The 24,073-nt window shown below is 45.8% G+C and overlaps 1 protein-coding gene across 1 annotated transcript; it reads left to right on the plus strand.

The window, feature by feature from the left end:
* The first annotated feature begins 230 nt into the window (after positions 1-230).
* Positions 231-19,600, plus strand: cdc6 (cell division cycle 6 homolog (S. cerevisiae)). The gene is made up of 11 exons (XM_080213514.1): positions 231-367; positions 2,763-3,047; positions 4,992-5,191; positions 6,315-6,487; positions 7,782-7,888; positions 11,494-11,633; positions 11,842-11,942; positions 13,404-13,468; positions 14,462-14,670; positions 17,336-17,476; positions 18,783-19,600. Exons 1-11 carry the CDS (start codon positions 232-234, stop codon positions 18,870-18,872), a joined length of 1,647 nt encoding a protein of 548 aa, XP_080069640.1. The 5' UTR covers position 231; the 3' UTR covers positions 18,873-19,600.
* Positions 19,601-24,073: the final 4,473 nt, after the last annotated feature.

Raw genomic sequence — 24,073 nt, forward strand, 5'->3', positions numbered from 1 at the left:
TGTGTCTCTCATTCTTTGCTGGCTTCGTTTTATTCCCCCTCTCTTTTTGATCTAACCCACTTCTGGGTTTAATTTTCTCTCTTGTATCCTGTCCCTCTGCTTCCTGTCATTCTTTGCTCTTGTTATATCTCTCTCTTTCATCCATTGGGTTTATTTTTTTTCTCTCTCTGACCCAGTTCTATGTTTTAACTTTCTCCCTCCCTCTCTTTGCTCTCACCCAGTTCTGGCACCATGCCTTCCAAGGGTAAAAGTCGCGCTCAGACCACCATTAACTTTCCCAAGAAGAAGTTTCATCGAAGCTGCCCGGTGATTAAGGAATCGCCGCCGAAAGAGAAGAATCTGCCCCTCAGCCCCCGGAAACGTCTCGGTAATGTTGCGTTTTAAAGAAGTGGCAGCTTTTTAATTTTTGTTTTTCCGTTTTCAACCTGCAGAACGCTGACAGCCACTTGTGCTGTTTCCGTCGTGAAAGCTCTGATCTGCAGGCCAGACAAGTTATTTTTTCATAAAATTAACAATCTGCAGATTAATATTTGGAGCCTGTATTTTGTCACTGAAAATGTTAGCTCCCCAATGGGATTGAGTGCTCTTGTTTTTCAGTGCTGCCAGCGTTACGGGAGGGGGGTGGGGTGGAGAGGGTTCAAAAAATATCATGGAGTCTTTAAAGCCTGTTCCAACACAGGAAGTTGGCCTCCTCTTGGTCTGAGCTCTGAAAGGCGTCCCCTTGATGACCGCAAACCAGCATCAGTTAGGAAACGTTTCTTTTTTTTTAGAAAAGTTGACTTAATTTAAACTTACTGAGTTAAGAGTCAGCCACATTGCTGTGGATCGGCAGTCACATGTAGGCCAGACCAGGTAAGGGTGGCAGATTTCCTTGCCTGAAGGGTATTAGATAACCACAACAGTTACCTGTGGCTTCATGATCACCATTACTGAGACTTGCTTTCAATGCCACTTTTTTTTATTAACCGAATTTAAATTCCACCAGCTGCCAAGATGAGATTTGAACCCTTATCCCCAGAGTCTTAGCCTAAGCTTCAGTATTACTAGTCCAGAGACATTGCCACTGTGCCATTATTCACCCCCTTTTCTGTAACCGTTTGATACAATTAACTGACTTGGAATCATTAAAATCCCTATAGTGCAGAATAAGGCCATTCGGCCCATCGAGCCTGCACCAACAAGAATCCCATCCCGGCACTATCCCTGTACCCCCCAAGTATTTACCCTGCTAATCCCCCGATACTGAAGGGCAATTCAGCATGGCAAATCTGCCTAACCCACACATCTTTGGTCAGCCATTTCAGAGGGGCAGTTAGGAATCAATTGCTTTGCTATGGATCTATAGTGACAGGTAGGCCAGACTGGGTTAGAGTGGCGGATTTCCTCCAGCAAAGATTAGTGAACTGGGTGGCTTTTTATGACGATCTGATAGTATCATAATCATAAAATCCCTACAGTGCAGAAGGAGGCCGTTTGGCCCATCTAGTCTGCACTGTCCTCAATTTGCAGGGTTAACCCAACATATTTACCCTGCAAATTCCCTGACACTAGGGTCAATTTAGCATAGCCAATCAACCTAACCCGCACACCTTTGGAATGTGGGAGGAAACAGGAGCATCCGGAGGAAATCAACGCCGACACGGGGAGTGTGTGCAAATTCCACACAGGCAATGACCCAAGGCCAGAATTGAACCCAGATCCCTGGCGCTGTGAGGCAGCAGTGCTAACCACTACTGCCGTGCACAGTCATCATTAATTAGACGAGCATTTTATTCCAGGATTGATAATAAATAAGTTTGAATAACCCCAGCTGCTGTGATGGGGTTTAAATATCTGCTTGGAGTATGGGACCAGATCTCTGGCTCATTAATTTAATCAATGTTGCCATGGTGATGCTATCCCTTTAGATAAGGGAGACAAGACCCAGGGTAAAAAAAAATTGGGAGTGTGAGACACAGGACGTTTAAATGAATAGTAAGTTATTAGAATCCTACAGTGTAGAAGGAGGCTATTCGGCCCATCAAGCCTGCACCAACCACAATCCATTTCTACCATTGGTTGTAGCTTTGCCCCTACAGAATGATAGGTTCCTTACAGTGCAGAAGGAGACCGTTCAACCCATCGAGACTGCACTGACAACAGTCTCACCCAGGCCCTATTCCCGTATCCCTACGTATTTACCCTGCTAGTCACCCTGACACTAAGTGGCAATTTAGCATGGCCAGTACACCTAACCCACACATCTTTGGACTGTGGGAGGAGACTGGAGCACCCTGAGGAAACCCATGCAGACATGGGGAGAATGTGCAAACTCCACACAGACAGTGACCCAAGCTGGGAATTGAATTTAATTCCCTGGTGCTGTGAGGCAGCAGTGCGAACCACTGTGCCGTCCCAGTTGGAGAAGCGTTGCGCAATGTGGAATGATAAAGACAAGTGTGATTTCAACTTGAATGCGTATTGAAATATGAGGATTTTTAAAGAAGTTGAGGCTCTCAGATATGTCGGAGGAGAACTATAGGGCCAGTGAGAAGTTGGGGGGGTGTGCGGTTGCTGGTTAGGGAACTTCTGAACTATGTACCTCGATGGAGCATGCCTCGAAGAAGGACTTGCTGATGGTTGATGGAATGTCCATCGATCCCAAGACATTCCTATGCTGGTCTGGGCTGGAGGCTCATAGCTGGGGAAGCCGTATTCACGATGGAAGTTCTGTTAACTTAATTGAGATGTTCCTTTGTGACGATGCGCCTTTACCTTTCTAGGTACTGAGAACCTGTGTAACATACTGCAGCCTCTGCAGTGTTCACCAACAAAACGCAAGAAGGAAAATCAGCCCATCGCTCCATTAACCCCCCAAGGCCGGAAATTAGAATTTGGCGAGAGCTTGATAAAGCAGGCAGCATGTTCCCCAGAAAAACAGGAATCGCTTGTTGTTGGTAAATCGCCTGAGCGAGCAACAAGCCCCCTCAGCAAGGGTGACGAGACACCTTGTTCAGAAAACTCCCTCCGAGGGCTGAAATCTGTTGCGAGGAATCTAGAACAGCGAGGTATGGTCAGCATTTTGAGTAAAATTGAACTTGATCCTTTGACTGTAATGTGATGTTTGACTATCCAGTTTTGGTTGGTTCAGTGTGGCTGGCTAATCGCCAAGACGGGAGCAGACATAGGCCATTCAGCCCATCGTGTCTGCTGTGCTGTTCAATGTGATCATGACTGATCTGATGTGATGATCCTCAACTCCACTTTCCCATCCCCATAACCCTTGATTCTTTTACTCATTTAAAAACCTGTATATCTCAGCCTTGAACATACTTAACCCAAACTCGACAGGCCTTTGTGGTTTTTTAAAAATTCCCTAGAGCAAATTTCTCCTCTTCTGTCTTAAATGAATGGCTTCTTGCCTGAGATTATGCCCTCTGGTCCCAGACTCCCCAGAAGGGGAAACAATCTCTGTGCCTACCCTGTCAAGTCCCCGAAGAATCCTATATGCCTCAATAAGATTGTTTCTGAACTCCAGTGAGTACAGATCCAACTTGCTCAACCTCTCCTCCTAAGGAAACCCCTCCATACCCAGGGTCAACCTGGTGAACCTTCTCTGGACTGTGTCCAATGCCAGTATCCTGGATCAGGGGACCAAAACTGCTGAGTGTTCCAGGTGTGGTCTAGCTAATGCCATGTGTCGTTTTAGCTGGGTTATTTTATTTTTATACTCCATTCCTATTGTAATAAAGGTTAGCATTCTATTTGCCTTATAAAAGCAAATTACTGTGGATGCTGGAATCTGAAACCAAAAGAGAAAATGCTGGAAAATTTCACGTCTGGCAGCATCTGTAAGGAGAGAAAAGAACTGACGTTTCAAGTCCAGACGACCCTTGGTCAAAGCTAGTTGCAGCTTTGGCAAAAGGCCATCTAGATTCGAAATGTCCGCTCTTTTCTGTCCTTACACTTGCTGCCAGACCTGCTGAGATTTTCCAGCATTTTCTATTTTGGATTCTATTTGCCTTTCCAGCTGAATTACCAAGCTGTTAAGGCAGTGCTCCCTCAGTACTGCATTGGAGTGTGTAAGGCTTTGGAATGAGGCTTGAATCCATAGTTCTCCAATTTTGAGGGACAGGAAAGTGAAGATGTCCTATAACTGTACTCGCGGGCAGTTTTTCTTCAAAGGATTAACGAGACTTGACTCTGTTTGATACTGAGATTGGATGTTTTCAGAGTAGTATGACTATTTAAAATGACTGCTATTGTCTTTCTCATTGATAGTTGCATTGCGGGGTGATTGAAAAAGTTAATCATTATTTTTCTCCCCCATTGCCTGCCTTTTTTTATACCATGCCTCCTGAATTATTAATCCAGCACTTGAAATCCAAAATATCTGGCCCTTATGAGGAGGCAGTGGTGTAGTAAAATTGTCACTGGGCTAGTAACCCACAGTCCCAGGGTAATGGTCTGGGACCTGGGTTCGGATCTGAGATCACTACAACAGATGGTGAAATTTGAATCTTGTGCAATTAACAAAGCCTAACAATGACCATGAAGTCATCGTCATTAGTGAACCAGATGGGTTTTTTTTTAATGTCCTTTAGGGAAGGAAATCTGCCAAGCTTCCCTGGTCTGGCTTACATGTGACTCCAAGACACATGGCAATGTGATTCTTTAGAAATGTTCTCGGTTTAAGGGCAATAAGGGATGGGTAATAAATGTTGACCCAGCCAGTGATGCCCAAATCCCATGAATGGATTTAAAAAAACCTAAGTTGATGAAATCAATATCCTGAGGAAGTTTGTATATTGCCACTCTACTTCTGAGTTTGCTAAATTTTATAAACTTTGCGATAAATTTTGCTGCTCAAAATGAAACAAGTTGCAGTTGCAATCTGCCTTTGTGTGCTAGAGAATGCTTTGTAGACTTTAGCTGCTCTTCTCTTGTACGGTGTCCATGTGATTCTGTGCAAAGCCGTGCACAGCGACTGATCATTTTGATTATTGTTCCAGGTACGTGTTTCCAGCAGACCAAACAGGTACTGAACACGGCCACCCCCGAGCGCCTTCTGGCCCGTGAGAGTGAGACCGAAGCCATCTCCCGGTTTATAATGGGCTGTGTCAGTGAGAAAAGGCCAGGCAGTCTATACGTTTCGGGAGCACCCGGCACAGGAAAGACAGCGTGTGTGGAGCGATTAATAGAAGATCTAAAGGTATTGCCATCTGAAATAAAAGTAATGCACTGCAGACACTAAAAACCTGAAACAGGAACAGAACTGAAAATACTCGGTCGGTCTGGCAGCATCTGTGGAGTGATTTAATGTCTTGAGTTGAGTGTGACTTCTGAGAGAGCATTGCTTATTTTGCCTTCCTTTATGCCTCAGTTGGTTCATGCCAGTTACCCTTCTACAGCCCCCTGTGTAGCTCCATTGACATAATCTTTCATTAGTTTCTCGTGCTCTTGTGTTGTCAGCTACTTGCTGTAACAAATTCCATTGAGTGCAGTTTCTCTTCTGTTCTACACTGGGATTATTCAGAGGTAGACTTGCACTTTTGGGGGGCCCCCTGATGATGCCATTCTTCCCCACCCAGGTGATGTGGCTTCTTCACTCCCTCCCCTCAGCCCTGCTCCAGGGATCAAGTTGCCCCTACTGTAACTGCTGCCCTTTGACCTAAGCGCGCACTGGTAGCTCACAGGGTATTTCACCTGGCCTCTGATTTTTCTTTGGTTGGTAGCCCACCTTGGCCCTGGCCTGGAGGTCAAGCGTCACCCTGCCGCTTGACGGCCATTGACCAACAGAACCTCCTCAGTCCTTGCTAAAGGCCTCACACCCCCTGACGCAAGGTCAGCGACCTCGCTGTAACCTCAGGCTGCCAGGCCTGAGTGGTGGCGGATGGCTGCTGCTTTGCTGGCAGAGAGATGTTCAGAAACTTCAGACGATCGAGAGTCACTGTCACCTCTCAAGTGGGACAGTATTTTCCTGCTCTAAGTGGACTCCACCAATCAGATCCCAATGTTGTTCTATTCGGAGCTGCTAGGCTCTGATTGGTGTTCCCACGGACACCTCTCCTTTGGGGCCCCTCCTTTGACTGGGGCCTTGTGCTGCAGCTGTGTGTTTCATTGCAGGCCCACCTCTGGGTTTATTACTGACAATCTTAAATATGTTTTGGCTGCACACCTCCCTCACCATAATTAATTAACTTGCTTGGCATCTGGCTAACGGTGCGCCTGCCACGAGAAACCGATCTCCTCACAGACGGATGCAATTACAGAGGAGGGGAAGGGAAAAGAGATCATTGCCATGGTTTTAAATTCATTTTGAACTTGTCTTGCAGGGCAAACTTGGGGACACAATCGTCATTTCCATTAACTGTATGTCGCTGAGGAGCTCCCAGACTATTTTCCATTCCATCGTAGACAAATTGTTTGGAAAGGGAAAACTTCATTGCGCATCGAAAGATTTTCCAAAGAAACTGGAAAATAAACTCACAAGCCTGGGTCCAATGGTGTAAGTGTCTCCTGAAATCGTTCATCTTGTGGGGGAAGTGTGGGGGGGGGGTTAGGTGCATTGGCCATGCAAAATTCTCCCTTGGTGTACCTGAACAGGCATCAGAGTGTGGCAACTAGGGGATTTTCACAGTAACTTTGTTGCAGTGTTAATGTCAGCCTACTTGTGACACTGATAAATAAATAAAAAGTTACAACGTGGAATGCATTGCTTGAAAAAGTAGTGAAAACAAATTCAGTAGCAACTTTCAAAAGAGAACTGGGTCTGAGTGGGGCTATAGGATTAATCAGTACCTTGTTGAGCGAGCATAATGGCCACCACCTGTGCTGTACGATTCCAAATAGCACTTTTGATGCTTAATCAAGGGATGGCAGTGGGAAGTAATATATCTGTAGTTATAATTTGCAAAGCAGCTAATCGGTTTACTTGTGTATCCTTGTAATTGAGTGTTTGTAATAAGTTACTGAAAATGGGCAAACCAAATACATACACTTGTAAAGGTGATGGGGTTTGAGAAAACATGGATATGATATATACGCACTAAATAGTCTCCAATAAGTACAATAGGGGATTCGGGAAAAACCTCTTTATCCAAAGAATGGTTTGAATGTAAAATTTGCTACCACGAGGAATCCAAATCCCTACAGTGCAGAAAGAGGACATTTGGCCCATCGAGTCAACACCAAATTTCTGCCCGAATATTTTATCCAGACCCACTTCCCTGCTCTATCCCCCAACCCCCCACATTTGGCATAGCCGATCCACCCAACCGGCACATGTTTGGACCATGGGACGAAGCTGGAGCACCCACAGAGAAACCACGTATGCATGGGGAGAACGTGCAAACTCCACACAGACAGTCACCCAAGGTCAGAATTGAACCTGCATCCCGGGTGTTTTGAGGCAGCAGTGCTCACCACTGTGCCTCCTTGAAGCCAATGGCACAGACACATTTAAGGGACAGCCAGCTAAGTATATGGAGGTGAAAGGGTTAGAAGGGAACACGTATTGGGTGGGATAAGTCTCATGTGGCACAAAGAACAGCGCAGACTAGTTGTGAATGGCCTGTTTTGCGCTGTACATTCTGTGTAGTAAGCAGACCCACTTTAAATCGCACTTTGCTGCATTTGAATAGAATGTTGTCTGCACTTAACTGGATGCAGGAAATGTAGGGTAATGTGTTGAAAGAAAACTGCTGAGAGAGATGGCTTTCAGTGTTAATCTTTGGCAGCACATGGGAATGAGTCAAACTTTTAAATTGCTGTTGACGCCCAGGAAACTTGTGTTTTCACAGTCTTTTGATTCTGGATGAAATGGACCAGCTGGACAGCAAGGCTCAGGATGTCCTCTACCGGCTGTTTGAGTGGCCATGGCTGACCAACTCGAGGCTCGTGCTGATTGGTAAGATTTGTCAAAGTACCTGGCTATCTTATGGATTAGCATAATCCGAAAAAATAGGTGCGGGAGTTGGCCACTCGAGCCTGCACCACCATTCAATATGATCAAAGCTGATTGTGCACTTTCAGTATCCCGTGTTTCCTCAGAAGGAACCCATCAAAATGCAGCTAATGAAAATACAACAAAGCTTACTCTGACTTATAAATCAAAGAAAGGGTTTAATAAAGAAACATCATTACTCCAAACTTGGGGTCTCGCCCTGGGCCAACCCAAGCTCCCCACAGTTCTACATAGTTCCTTATTTATAGTGAATCAGCTGGTTTGCTGACTATTACATCCCTCTGTAATTGGTTCTATGGTTTATTGGGTCAGCTGACCCTTGCATCTTGTTCCCATTGATCTCATCACATCCAATACAAAGTTGTCACCGGTTACATTCTAACATCCCATTCCTGCTTTCTCTCCATAACCCTTGATCCCTTTAACCACAAGGGCCATGTCCAGCTCCCTCTTGAACCTGTCTAACCAACTGGTCCCAGCAGCTTCTGTGGGAGAGAATTCCACAGGATCGTGACTCTTGAATGAAAAAGTTCTTCCTCATGTCAGTACTGAATGGTTCTTAGATGGTTACCCCAAGTTCTGGACTTCCCCAACATTCGGAACATTCTTCCCACATCATGATATCACTGTTGCTGGTGTTAACAAGCAGAAAGTTGCCGTTTTACTTGAAGTCTGAATTAGCCATTTGGAAAAATAATGTAAATAGTGGACAGGGACATGGGGCGGGTCTGGAAAAGGCAGCAAGCTATTCAAAAGACCATTGACTTCATTGGGACTGGAAGATCCCTCCCAGAGAGCCCTGAAAATTCTGGTAGTGAATGTTAATTTATTTTCACTTTACTCAAAGTGATCAGCTGCTAAGTGTCTGAGCAGAAATATTCATCTGCTTACTCAGTACCTAGTTTCGACACTTTCTCCCAAAGTGGTAATCCTGACTGGCAGAATCTGCTCAGAGATCTGTTGCCACAGAGGGAGAGGTGGTGGCTTAGTCTTGTTATTGCTAGACAATTAATCCTGAAACTCGGCTAATGTCCTGCAAACCCGGGTTCAAATCCTCCCACGGCAGGTTATGGAATTCAAATTCAATTTTAAAAAATCTGGAATTAAGTATCTACTGATGACCAGGAAACCATTGTCGATTGTCAGAAAAACTCACCTTGTTATCTAATGTGCTTTAGGGAAAGAAATCTGCCATCTTTACCTGGTCTGGTCTACATGTGACGATGTGGGTATGCTGGCGTTGGACTGGCGTAAACACAGTAAAAAGTCTGACAACACCAGGTTTTAGTCCAACCGATTTATTTGATAATAGACTCACAAGCTTTCGGGGTTAGTCCCTTCGTCAGGTGAATGGGGAGTTCTGGCCTCAGACAGAGCATATAAAGCACAGACAGTTTAGAGATTACTGATTAGAATGCACATCCTTACACCTAACCTGCTGTTCAAGACCTGAAGTGGCTGACAATGTGACTCCAGAACCACAATGTGGTTGACTCTCAACTGCCCTCGGGCAACTTGGAATGGGCAATAAATGCTGGCCAGCCAGTGACGCCCTTGTCCAAAAGGATCATAAAACCCTAGGACACTGCATTAGGCCAGATTAAAAATAAAGATGATGTCCAAATCGGAGCACTCCGGCCAAAGTAAAACCTTGCAAAGGAACTGCTTGAAAAACCTGGCAAAGAAACGTGATTAAAATACATTTCTTAAAGAGGCACCTACAAAGAGGAGGGAGAGTCAGAGGGGGCAAATTCCGAGAGTTTGGGGCCCTCAGCAGCTGAAGCAAGGCTGTCAGTTGGTGTTGGCAAGATGGGGTTGCCCCAAGTCACTGGTTCTCCTGGATTGGCTGCCTCTCTTCCCTGGGAAGTGGCCAGCAAGCTGATGGCCTCAGAAAGCCAAACCAGCTTCTTATCCTGGTAACACAGAACAAAGCTGGCCAGAGGCTGCACACAGTGGGCCGTTGCCAAGTGGAGGCCAAGCACCCCTCCACAGGGACAGCGAAGTGAGAACTAATCCATTCTTAAACAATTCTTGCAAGGCGAGAGAACCTTGCTTTCTACTCTCATTCACTTGACTTTGCTGATGTTTGCAGAATAAGGGGACAGCAGTCGGTATGTCCTCAGTCAATAACTCGCCAAACTGATGTGGGTGGAAAGGCAAACTTTCTAAGGGCCACCAATAACTGGACCTCTTTCCTTCTACCTGTGCAAACCTACCGTGCTCTGTTGGTTGCACCCTGTGCGGGAATGGTGTGTTTTAAAGTTCCTACATAGGCCTTTTGTGGCGGCAAGGTGACAGTGATTAGCACTGCTGCCACACAGCGCCAGGGGCCCAGGTTCGATTCCCGGCTTAGGTCACTACCCGTGTGGAGTCTCCCCGTATCTATGTGGGTTTCCTCCGGGTGCTCTGGTTTCCTCCCACAGTCCAAAAGACATGCTGGTTAGGTGCGTTGGCCATGCTGAATTGTTCCTCAGTGTACCCAGACAGGCGCCGTAGTGTGGCAACTAGGGGATTTTCACAGTGACTTTATTACAGTGTTAACGTAAGCTGACTTGTGATACTAATAAATAAACTTTTGTTTTGACCTAAGGTTTATTGGGTGAAAGATTAAGCTTTTCTGGGAGTTATTTTGTATGTTTGTTCTTTCTTAGTCTTCCATCACCATGACTGAGCGACCTGCTGTAACATCTGCCGATAAATACCGATTGCTAGAATGAGCTGTGTTGCTAGTGATCCATCTAGACCAAATTAGATTGATGTTATAAAAATTGTCATGCGGTGAACTACAGACTGAGCTGGGCTTAGTGGCATTGCACTGTTACCTGGCAATGTAAATGCTGATGCGTTAATCTTGAGTGCTACATTAATACGGGAGTAAAGCATTCCAAATGCAGGAAATCTTACATTTAAACAAATTGTGCAAATCGTCAGTGTGTCTGGCAAAATCCAGAGGGAGGAACAGAGTTAATGGCTGGAATTTGCTAACCTCGCCTGCGGCTAGGATCCTCCAGTCCCACTGCAATGAATAGAGATTAGGCCTTGTGCCAGATTCTTCATTCTCGCTGGTGGCGGGTTATCCAACATTGGAGAATTCTGCTCAGTCTGTAGAATCCTACAGTACAGAAGGAAGCCATTCGGCCCATCGCGTCTGCACCAACCACAATCCCACTCGGGCCCTATTCTCGTAAACCTACATATTTACCCCGCTAATCCCTCTGACGCTAAGGGTCAATTTAGTGTGGTCAATCCACTTAACCCGGAGGAAACCCACACAGGCATGGAGAATGTGCAAACTCCACACAAACAGTGACCCGAGGCTGCTATTGAACCCGGGTCCCTGGTGCTGAGAGGCAGCAATGCTCACCGCTGTGCGAATCGTGTTTCAGGTTGATGTCCCTTCATCAGAATTTTGTCCAATTGGACAAGGTTTAATATTGAAACCAAATGATTTTGGCATAGAAACATAGTTACTGAATTTCGATTGGATGTATAAGTGATAAAACGCCTGTTTGAGCAGAATTGTTCTAAATTGTGGATTCTCTCCTCAGGAGTTGCAAACGCGCTGGATCTGACGGACCGGATCCTGCCCCGACTTCAAGCCCGACCCAAGTGTAAACCTCAGCTCCTGCACTTTGCCCCTTACACCAGGGAGCAGATTGTGGCCATTGTACAGGACAGGCTGAATCAGGTAAACAAAAAAAAGCCAGCGCCTGCTGTTTTTAGTGTTCTTTTGTGCTAATTTGTCTCTGAACTTTAAACATTAAAGCAAGCACGTAACAGTTCTAACGAAGTGGGTGCAGTTTTTGGGGCGTCATTCTGTGTGCTCCGATCCTCGATTCCCGTTCGAGTTGGACGCTCAGAGGCTCACTCGCTGCTGACTTTTGTTTTAAACACAGGTTTCTGGGGAAAAGGTCTTGGAGCCTGTGGCCGTTCAGTTCTGCGCTCGCAAGGTTTCTTCCGTGTCTGGAGATGCTCGCAAAGCCTTGGATATGTGCAGGTTAGAAATGGAGATCCATTGGATTGTTGGTTGAAGTTTGGGACTGTTCCAAATCCAAGATGGGTGAGGAGAGTAGAAAGGTTCTGAAAAGCAAAAGTTAATCAGAAATTCCAGGCCCTGTTGCAAAGAGGACATGGGGCTTTGAAGGCTGGTGCAGTCTAAGCTACCGATAGTCACTCATTGATGCTCCCTCTTTCGTACAAGAAATTGGAGATAGAGGGGACCATACTGTCCCTCAAACCTGCTGCCCTTTCAATAGGAATATTTTAAAATTCTTCAATGGGATGTGGATGTTGCTGGCTAGGCCAGCAATTATTGCTCATCTGCAATTGCCCTTGAACTGAATGGCTTGCTAGCCATGTTAAAGTTAAAGTTTATTTATTAGTCGCAAGTAAGACTTACTAATACTGCAATGAAGATACTGTGAAATTCCCCTAGTCGCCACACTGTTTGGGTCAATGCACCTAACCAGAGGGTAATTGAAAGTCAACCACTTTGTTGTAGGCCAGATCAGATAAGGAAGGCAGATTTCCTTCTCTGAAGGACATCAACAGTGGTTTACATGATCAAAATTAAAGTCCAGATTTTTATTGAATTCAAGTTCCACCATCTGCCATGGTGGGATTAGAACCCAGGTCCCCAGTGATAACAACACTTCACCACCGCCTCCCCTTAAACCCTGGCCCCTGTAGCCAGGGTTAATCCTTGCCCTCGACTCCACTTTCTCACCAACTCCCTATATTCTGATACCCTGAGAGACTGAAAGTCAGTCTCAGGCTTGAATATATTCAGCAATGGAATATCCTTGATCTGCTGTGGTTACAGGGTTTTGCTTACGCTGTTCGATTGTGCTGAGACCATGGTATCATGTCCTAGATTCCCCAGCCAGGAGAAGCAACCTCTGTCCTATCAACACTGTCAGCCTCCTTTTAAAATCATGCACGTGCAAGGTTCAAAAGTAAGGGTGACACGGTGGCACAATGGTTAGTACTGTTGCCTCATGGCACCAGGGACCTGGTTTCGATTCAGGCCTTGGGTCACTGTCTGTGCGGAGTTTGCACATTCTCCCCTGTGGCTGTGTGGCCTTCCTCCAGCTGCTCCAGCTTCCTCCCACAATCCAAAGATGTGTGGGTTAGGTGGATTGGCCACGCTAAATTGCCCCTTAGTGTCAGGGGGACTGGCTAGGGTAAACATGTGGGATTATGGGGATAGGACCTGGGTGGGATTGTGGTTGGTGCAGACTTGATGGGCCAAATGCACTATAGAAATTCTATGGCAGCCAAGATACAGAATGGGCTTCCAATTCAAATATTTAGGTTTGCCTTAATACACTGGTGATGTACGAAAAGTCAATTCAGTTTCAGAAGTCTGAATTTTATTTGGGGCTTTATCAATGACCTTTTGAGGTTTAATCGGCTAATTGTTAATGAGTTTAATCCGTTCTATTGATAATATTTGTAGGCGTGCTGTGGAGATTGTAGAAGCGAATGTTCGCAACCAGACTGCAGCCAAGTCAGTGTTGGAATGTAAGTTGGCTTAAATGGTGAAACACTATCTCATTCAAGCAGCTGTCTTAGATTGCTGTTGTTACATTAAGGATGATAAAGCTGGCAAACTCTAATTATTGACTTATTACGCCACAGCAAAGAGACCTTTCGGCCCGTCACTTCTATGCCGACTCTCTCTCAGAACAATTCACCTTGTGCCACTTTCCTGCCCCTTCCTGAATTCCTGCATATATTTCTCGCTTCAGAGAAATGATCCAATTCACTTTTGGAAGGCATGATTGAATTTTGGGTTTGGCACTGCTGCCTCACAGCGCCAGGGACCCGGGTTCAATTCTGGCCTCGAATGACTGTCTGTGTGGAGTTGGCACACTCTCCCCCGTGCCTGTGTGGGGTTCCTCCAGGTGCTCCAGTTTCCTCCCACTCTCCAAAAACATGTGGGTTAGGTGGATTGGCCTTGCTAAAATTGAACCTCCGTGTCACGGGGGATCATGAGCTCTCGGAGTGCTGCTCCTGATGAAGGAGCGACACTCCGAAAGCTTGTGATACCAAATAAACCTGTTGGACCTCAACCTGGTGCTGTGAGACTTCTTGCTGTGCCCACCCCAGCCCAGCACTGGATAGCAGGGTAAATACATGGGGTTACGGGAATAGGGCCTGACTGGGATTGTTTTTCTAAATTTCTGATCTTTGTTTCATTTTATCTCTGTCGTTTTTTCACTTGTGAATTTCACCCACATTAAAGTGAGAATGCTGATGAATAGAACATGTTATTTCAGTAACACCAGAGTTAGATACAGCACAGTTAGGTGCAAGAGTATTATTTCCACATTCCACGCAACTCTCTAAATAGTGATTTCCAGTATGCTTAAAACAACAGATGGGTTGGAATGGATTTTTCTGCTGCTTTTAAAGGTTAGTTAATGCAATGATTGATTTCTGCTCTGATGTTTGAAGCGGATTGCCAAGTTTTGACCCTCTTGTTCATTCTGGGTTTTTTTTTACTGTCTGAAGCTGTCTCGCCGGCAAAGCCCACTCGCTCCCCAGGCCCGGAAAAGGTGGGCTTGCTGCACGTCTCCCAGGTCATCTCCGAGGTCTATGGCGACCGGATGAAGTCCAGCTCTGGCTCTGACGAGTGCTTTCCGCTGCAGCAGAAGCTGCTGGTCTGCTCACTGCTGCTCCTCATCCGGCAGTCGAAAGCGAAAGAATTCCCACTCGGAAAGGTAAGCGGAGCCAAATCTGCCGGAATTTTGATTTGATTTATTATTGTCACGTGTGTTAACATACAGTGAAAAGTATTGTTTCTTGCGTGCCAAAACATACCGTTCATAGAGTAGGAAAGGAGAGGGCGCAGAATGTAGTGTTACAGTCATAGCTAGGGTGTAGAGAAAGATCAACTTATTGCGAGGTAGGTCCATTCAGAAGTCTGACGGCAGCAGGGAAGAGGCTGTTCTTAAGTCAGTTGGTATGTGACCTCAGACTTCTGTGTCTTTTTCCCGATGGAAGAAGGTGGAAGGGAGAATATATGGGGTGCGTGGGGTCCTTAATTATGCTGGCTGCTTTGCCAAGGCAATGGGAAGTGTAGACAGAGTCAATGGATGGGAAGCTGGTTTGTGTAATGGATTGGGCTACATTCATGAACTTTTGTAGTTTCTTGCAGTCCTGGGCAGAGCAGGAGCCATACCAAGCTGTGGTACAATCAGAAAGAATACTTTCTATGGTGCATCTGTAAAAATTGGTGAGAGTTGTAGCGGACATGCCAAATCTCCTCAGTTCTGTTGCTACAGATAATGAGCAAGTTTGTGAGTCAATGGAACTCCCTAAAGATGGGTGAGAAGTTAAACTAAGGCCTCTGTCTGCTGTCAAGCAAATGGGGGGCGGGGGAATCCATACAATGCAGAAAGAGGCCATTTGGTCCATCGACTCTGTACTGACTCTCCAACAGAGCATCTTACCAGGCCTGCAAATCCCCCAACTTGCACATGTTGAGACACTAAGGGGCGATTTACCATGGACAATCCACCTAACCTGCACATCTTTTGACCATGGGGCACCTGGAGGAAACCCATGCAGACATGGGAGAATGCGCAAACTCCACATAATCACCCAAGGTTACCATCATAGGATCCCTACAGTGCAGAAGGAGGCCATCCAGCCCATCAAGCCTGCATCGACTGTGTCAGAGCATAGTACGCAAGACTTGTCCCCATAATCCCACATATTTAGCCCACTAATTCCCCTAATCTATACATCTTGGGACACAAAGGGGAAATTTAGCATGGCGAAACCATTTAATCTGCACATCTTTGGAGTGTGGGAGAAAACCAGAGCACCCGGAAGAAACCCACATAGACACTGGGAGAACGCGCGAATTCCACACAGACGGTGACCCGAGGCCAGAATCGAATCCGGGTCCCTGACACTGTGCGACAGCAGTGCTAACCACTGTGCCACCGACACTATTTTGAAGCAGAGCAAGAGAGTTCTTCTGGCCGATGTTTAGCCCTTGAGAAAATCCTCCTTCAGGTACCAGACCCCAAGAGGGCGTTGGCAGCCTCGGGCTTCCATTGGGTTGGTCTGTGGATTATACTTGGCAAAACTCTTCCGTGGTTTGCTGTTGCCTTCTGCAGTTTGACTGAACAGGAATCCTTCCCACTGTTAACTGCCTGCCATCAGATGTGATGGAAAGATGTACAGGCTGATCATGCACCTGCTTTTGGACACATTATGAATGAACCTTCATGGCCATCAAGTTATGAAGTGGGGCTTGGGCCCAGAGATAGGGGCGCTACCCCATTGCACCACAAGACCTTAAGCAATATTTATTTGGTTGATCAAACGGTTGCTGCCTGTGGGAGCTTCCTGCCTGCAAATTGGCTGCCACGTTTCCTGCCGTATGACAAGTGACTACAAAGCACTCCACTGGCTGTAAGATGGCTTTGTAATATCCTGATCTTGTAAAAGACCTTTGTAACTCTCAGCCACTGCTTGGTACTTAAACTGCAGCGTACACAGTTATGGAACATGGAGCGATCCACATGCTAATGCTCGTCATCACTTTTTGTGGAATTGTAGAAGAGTAAAAGACAGAATGGGACCATTCAGCCCAGCAAGTGTGTGTCAGCTCTTTCAAAGAGTTAGTCCCACTCCCTTCCACTTTCTCCATTATCCCTACAATTTTATCTCCAGGTGGCTACGGGTTGGTAAATGGGATTAGGTGGGAGGTCAGGTATTTGTCACGTGTTGGTACAGACACTTTAGGCCGAAGGGCCATTTCTGCACTGTATGATTTGTATGTTCTGTTTCCTTTTGGCTGTTACTATTGAATCTGTGTTTCTCTCTAAATTCCAAACTCTCGTTGAAGTTTATGCCCATTGTCTTTGGTTCTTTCATCAGTCATCTTAAGTCTGTGACCACTGGCTGCCATTCCTAGAGGTGGCACAATGGTTAGCACTGTTGCCTCACAGCGGCAGGGAGCCGGGTTCAATTCCTGGCTAGGGTGACTGTGCATGTTCTCCCTGTGTCTCCGTGGGTTTTCTCCAGGTGCTCCGGTTTCCTCCCATAATCCAGTAATATGCAAATTGAGTGGATTGGCCATGCAAAATTGTCCTTTAGTGTGCTAAAATGTGTAAATTAGGTGGATTAGCTAAGGTAAATATGTAGGGTTACGGGGACAGGGTGGGGGAGGGTATGGGTCTGTCAGGGTCGCTGCAGACTTGATGGGCTGAATGGCCTCTTCTGCACTGTAGGGATTCAGTGATTCTTTATTTGCTCTGTTTGAGCCAATCGTGATTATAAATGTTTTTGTGGATTTCTTTTTAAAACCCTTGTCTCTTGTAACACTGCACGGTGTATCAGGATGATATTTATGATTATTCTGTGTTCCAGCTCCACGACACGTACACTAAAGTTTGCAAACAGCATCAGATGTCTGGGGTGGATCAGTCGGAATGCTTGTCGCTCTGCAGCCTCCTGGAATCCAGGGGAATCATGTCACTCAAGCGATCGAAAGAAGCTCGGCTCTCGAAGGTAAGATGCAGTGAATTGAATCTGTTGGCGATTCTAATCAGTGTTGACCTGTAATGTGTTAAATGAGTGATGTGCAGTACGCATTCCTCAGCTGCTGAAGCCCAGGTTCTGGAATTCACTCCAGAAACTCGGCTAATATTCCGGGGATCCGGGTTCAAATCCCGCCATGGCAGATGGTAGAATTTGAATTCGATTTTTTTTTAAAAGAATCTGGAATGAAGAATCTACTGATGACCATGAAACATTGTCGATTGTTGGAAAAATTCATCAGGTTCGCTAATGTCCTTTAGGGAAGGAAATCTGCTGTCCTTACCTGGTCTGGCCTACTTGTGACTCCAGAGCCACAGCAATGTGGTTGACTCTCAACTGTCCTCCAAGGGCAACTAGGAATGAGCAATAAATGCTGACCAGCCAGTGACACCCATGTCCTGTGAATGAATTTTTTTTAAGGAATTTTTCTCTAAGGAATCATTTCAGGAAAAAAATCTGACCAAGTTTTTGGTCCTCTTGTGGCTCGATGTCAAATTATGTTAATGTAGCAAAATGTCTTGATGTTTTGATGTACTGTTTAAATGTAAGTTTGGGTTTTGTCACAGTATCATGCTTGTAGCTGCATATTTCTACCATTGGTTGTGGCTTTGCCCCTATAGAATCATAGATTCCCTACAGTGCAGAAGGAGGCCATTTGACCCATCAAGCCTGTACCGACAGCAATTCCGCCCAGACCGTATTCCCATATCCCCAAGTATTTACCCTGCTTGTCACCCTGACACTAAGGGGCAATTTAGCGTGGCCAATCCGCCTAACCCACAGGTTTTTGGACTGTGGGAGGAAACCGGAGTACATCGAGGAAACCCACACAGACGTGGGGAGAATGTGCAAACTCCGCACAGACAGTGACCCAAGCCGGGAATCGAACCTGGATCCCTGTTGTGAGGCGGGAGTGTTAACCACTGTGCCATCCCTGTCTTGGGATGAGTGATGTAGAGATGCCGGCGCTGGACTGGGGTAAACACGGTAAGAAGTCTCACAAGACCAGGTTAGAGTCCAACCAGTTTATTTGATAGCTTGTGAGATTACTATCAAATAAACTGGGTGGACTCTAACCTGGTGTTGCGAGACTTCTTACTCGGGACGAGTGATCCAAACTACTCTCAGGTTAACAGATCTTCGGAGATCTGGAGCCTTATTTTGCTCGCTGTACAGAACGGATGGTATTCGTCCCCGGGGTGAATAGTAAATGTGAAAATGGCAAAGGGGAGGTGTGTAACTGAGCTAATCTTGTCCTACTCTGTTTCCTCTTCAGGTAGCCCTGAAAATTGAGGAGAAGGATGTTGAACATGCTCTTCACGACAAGGTGCTGATGGGGAACATTTTACTAAAGGGTCTTCCTTGAGAGATTTTAAAGCTGATGCTTTCGTTTACAGGGGGGTTTTAATGATTACCACTGCCGTGACTCTCAATAAAATAGGTGCATACAGTATGAATACCTGAAAAGTTTATGCAGAGCCCTTTCCACAATTTGTATTGTCCCTGAGACCAGTTCTTGAGCTGTGGTGTTTTTCCCCCACGTGTTTATGTTTGGAGGAGTGATTTGTCTTATTGTATCTCTGGAGTGTGGGGACTGATGTATATATTCCAGCACCACTCACTACTGAATGGCTCATTTAACATGAACATACTCGTTTGATCAACAGTCGTAGCGAAACTACTTGAAATGGCGAGATCAAGGGGAATTTTAAATCTTAAAATTTTAGATCACTGCTCTTCCAACAGCTTAGGGCAGAGTAGCGAATGTCAGTTAAGGTATATTTTTAAATAACGCACCCTGACGCTGACTTCCATTCATCTCCAATTCTACCTGAGGTGGGTTGAATCAATTGCGCCCCATCCCCTGTCTGAATGGAGTGCATTTTGCTTTTTAACTTCAAATTTTACACCAGCGGGTTTTACTTTTAAGCGACTGCTCCCAAATTTGGGCTTCACAGACTGAGGGTTGCAACCCCTTCCAGTGGGGAATCACAAGAGGAGATTTTAGGATCATGGGCTCTTCACGAGCCACGGAAGACCTCGGAGGTCAGACTGAATGTGAACAGCCATGTGACTCCTTAGAATCCCGGTTGCCTGAAGGGCTGCAACTTCTGTCCTGTCCCAGAAGAACCAGCAGAAACTCTGGGGCCTCAAATTGGGCTCATGTGGGGGAAGCATTTGGAAATTACTCTCTTAAATGGGGACTCGCTTGTTGTTGCAAACTGTAGTAATGCAGTTGAGACTTGAATCACTTGGACTTTTGAAGATCCGTGAGACTGCTGGAGAAAAATGATGATTTGCCGCCTCGCCCTCCCTCTCTGCCACCACCACTGTTGTGTTTGGAGATGACTGTAGGACGAGAACCTAAATGACAAACAGCTCCAGCTTTCTGCCTTTGATCTACAGCCACTCGGGAGAATAAAACCCGACTACATGAGTGTTTTCCTCATTTCAGTTTGTAAGATTGCCTTGTACAGTAGCTAGTTACATTTGGTAAAGAATATTGAAACAATGGGTGGGTGATAGTCTTATCATTTATCTAGCCCTTAATTTGAAAAGTGTAATGTGAATGAGTTTTAAGAATAAAAACACTTTTTATGTTGTTGCCTTTTATTCGTGGTGATTGAGAAATATTGTCTTGGTAAAGCTCTGAAAATTGCTGCTACTGGTAACCTAATACCTGGCACCCATTGCTCCATTAAAAGATAAAATGTTCTACTCTGCTCTTAAGGCCAGATGTGGGAGCTATGATGGTGTATTGTCAAAGAGAACTTTCATACTTTTTGCCATTCAGGTGGCATAATCATTCTGGCATAGGTGGCCATTTGGTCCATTGGCTCCATGCTAGCTCTGGCCATGTGGCTACTCTATACCCATTGTCCTGCCAATTTGTTTACTTTCCAAATCCCTCATTGTCTCTGCTTCCATCACTGTTGTGGTTAGTAAGTTCCAGGTTGTTGCTAGTAACTGCCTTAAGATTCCTTTACTCGCGCGTCCTACATATCTTACCCAAAACCTTAGTACAGAGGCATGGGGAAACAGATCTATTAGTTCATAGAATCCCTACAGTGCAGAAGGATGCCATTTGGCCCATCAAGTCGGCACCAACTTAATGACTGCATCCCACCCAGGCACCATCTCTGTTACCCCATGCATTTACCCTACTAATCCCCCTAGCCTTCATGTGTTTGGACACTAAGGGGCAATTTAGCATAGCCAATCCACCTGACCTACACATATTTGGATATAGAGGAAACTGGAGCACCCAGAGGAAACCCATGAGTCACAATCTTCGTGGGAAGACTTTTCTCTGGCGTACTAATCCAAACCTGTCAGAATCTGATATACCTGTCGAATTTTTGTTCCAACACGAATAGCTAAAATCTCTTATTCCAGCAGCTATTCTTTATAGTGATTCCAAAGTGAAATTTTATTATCCTTATCCCTCATTTTTCTAACCTCCTGCCATCTTTCATTCCTACCACAAAAATACCCATATAATCTGTTAAATGGTAGAAACTTCAGTTTGCCATTTATTTATCGCAAGTAGCCTTGCATTAGGCGGCACAGTGGTTAGCACTGCTGCTTCACAGTTCGATTCCCGGCTTGCGTCTGTCTGCAGGTTTCCTCCCAAAGATTAGGCTGGACTTGCTAAAAAAAATTATGTTTAGTGTCCTGAGATGCATAGGTTAGAGGGATTAGTGGATAAAATGTATAGGGATGTGGGGGTGGGACCTGAATGGGACTGTGGTCAGTGCAGATTTGATGGGCCGATTAGGCTCTCTGTACTGTAGGATTTCTAAGATTAACACTGCAATGAAGTTACTGGGGAAATCCTCTAGTCGCCACACTCCTGCCAAGAATTTAGCAAGGCAAATAGACCTAATTACTCTTGTGGAGTGCAGCAATGACCATTTGAGTCAAAGTTGTTGCTTGAGTGTTAGTTAAAATCATAGATGATTTATAGTGCCAGAAGAGGCAATTTGGCCCATTGTGGCTGCTGCTTGACCAAACCTAACCCCACCTTCCTGTGGCTGTGGCCCTGCAGGTCATGGCTGTCCATCAACCATGACCCAAGCCAGAAATCAAGCCCAGGTCCCTGGAGCTGTGAGGTCACGGTGCTAACTAACCACGATGCTGCCCCTGCCCAAGTAAATAGGTCATCCTCCTGTGTCCCATCTTAATGCTTCGATTCAATGCACGTTTCTGTTCCAAGGAAGATAGCCCCAGCCCGTTCCTTCAGAGTGAACCTTTTCCAGTCCTTGGTTGTGTTAGTAATGTTGTAGAACATGCTGTTTTCCAAACAGATGGCTTCTGGATATTCTCAAAAGCAAAGCAGCTTATGTTGTAAAGTCTCTGGGGCAAATGCTGTCAAATATGGTACAAAAAAACCAAGTGCTGGAAATCTGAGCTAGTGAGAATGTTTCTTTTTCTGATTTCTGCGATAGCCCCAGCATTTTGGGCACTATCTGCAGTGAGAAACAGTTAACATCTTGGGTTAATAATCTTTCAAAACTTTCCAAAAAGGATAGAGTCGGGAGGGGGGACCAAAAGGCGGAAGCTTTGTGTGGCAGGAGTGATTACATGTTTTTCTAACTTTATTAATGTCACAAGTAAGGCTTACATTAACACTGCAATGAAGTTACTGTGAAAATCCCCTAGTTGGCACACTCCAGCTCCTGTTTGGGTACGCTGAGAGAGAATTTAGCACAGCCAATGCACCTAACCAGCACATCGTTCATACTATGTAAGAAAACCCACGGACACAGAGAGAACAGTGATTGGCACTGCTGCCTCACAGCATCAGGGACTGGGTTCGATTCCGGGCTTGGGTCGCTGTCTGTGTGGAACTTGCATGTTCTTCTCATGTCTGCGTGGGTTCCCTCCAGGTGCTCTGCTTTCCTCCCACAGTCCGGGGATGTGCGGGTTGGGTTGATTGGCCATGCTGAAAAAATTGCCCCTTCGTATCCTGAGACGCATAGATTAGCGAGTGAAATATGTAGGGATTTGGGAGTAGGGCCCCGGTGGGATTGTGGTCCGTGCAGACTTGATGGGCCAAAAGGCCTCTTTCTGCATTGCAGGGTTTCTATGACTCTATGTGTCTGGGTGGAGTTTGCACTTGGGGTGGAGTTCTCCCTGTGTCTGCGTGGGTTCCCTGCGGGTGCTCCAGTTTTCTCCCACAGTCCAAAGATGTACGGATTAGGTGGATTGGCCATGCCAAAAAAAAATTGCCCCATAGTGTCAGGGGGTTCGTAGGGTAAGCACGTAGGGTTATGGGGATAGGGCCTGGTTGGGATTGTGGTCGGTGCAGCCTCATTGGGCCCAATGGCCTTCCGCATTGCAGGAATTCCACAAATATCTATTCTATGAACGTGCAGACTTCACACAGACAGACACCCAAGCCGGGAATTGATCCCGGGTCCCTAGCGCTGTAAGGTAACACTGTGCTGCCCTTATGACAAAAGGAATGATGAAGCAAGGAATGGAGTTGTTTGTGGGACAATGAAGAGGAGGTGTGTCCAGATGAGAAATCCCAGCATCTAATATCCAGAGATGTTGTCTAGAGTTGTTTTATTCAATATTGAAAAGTAAAGCTTATTAATTAGTCACAAGTAAGGCTTATGTTAACGCTTCAATGAAGTTACTGTGAAATTCCCCAAGTCACCAGCGCCTGTTCGGGTCAATGCACCTAGCCAGCACGTCTTTCAGAATGTGGGAGGAAACCGGAGCACCCAGAGGAAACCCACATAGACACGGGGAGAACATGCAAACTCCACACAGACAGTGACCCAAGCCAGGAATCGCACCCAGGTCCCTGGTACTGTGAGGTAGCAGTGCTAACCACTGAGCCACTGTGCAAGTATAGCAAATATTTTACAATTTCAAAATCCCGAGCTTGACCATCAATATACACGGGGTATACGACGCAGAAACAGCCCATTTGACCCAACACCCCTTGAACCTTTCATCTTTTCTCATCTTAAATCTATACCATGTAGTGTGTCCTAGTGACCACAAGGGGACACCAGTGAACCATCAGTGTAGTTGGAAGGGAGGGGAAAGTGATTGCATGAACGTGTCGATTCAACACATTTTTGTACTGTTTATAGTTTATTTATTTGTTAAAAATTGCAATTTGTTTGAATTTTAAGGCTGTGTTCAGTTGAATACAAAATATTCTACAAATTACATCAAATTTACAGAAAGTGGCCATTTGTCCCAGCTGGACTTGGTGGTGTTTATACTCACAGAATCCCTACAGTGCAGAAGTAGGCTGCACTGTCCATCGCCCCTGCACCGACTCCCCAACAAGCATCTCACCCAGAGCCCACCCACTTAATTCTCCCTAACCTACACACCTTTGGACCCTAAGGGGAAATTTAGTGTGGCCAGTCAACCTAACCTGCACGCCATTGGAGTGTGGGAGGAAACCAGAGCATCTGGAGGAAACCCATGCAGACACGGGGAGAATGTGCAAACTCCACACACAGACAGTGACCCAAGGCTGGAATTGAATCTGGGTCCCTGGTGCTGTGAGGCAATAGAGCTAACCACTGTGCCAACCTT

This window comes from Carcharhinus amblyrhynchos, chromosome 27, assembly GCF_965287045.1.
Source record: "Carcharhinus amblyrhynchos chromosome 27, sCarAmb.v2.hapA, whole genome shotgun sequence".
Lineage (NCBI taxonomy): Eukaryota > Metazoa > Chordata > Chondrichthyes > Carcharhiniformes > Carcharhinidae > Carcharhinus > Carcharhinus amblyrhynchos.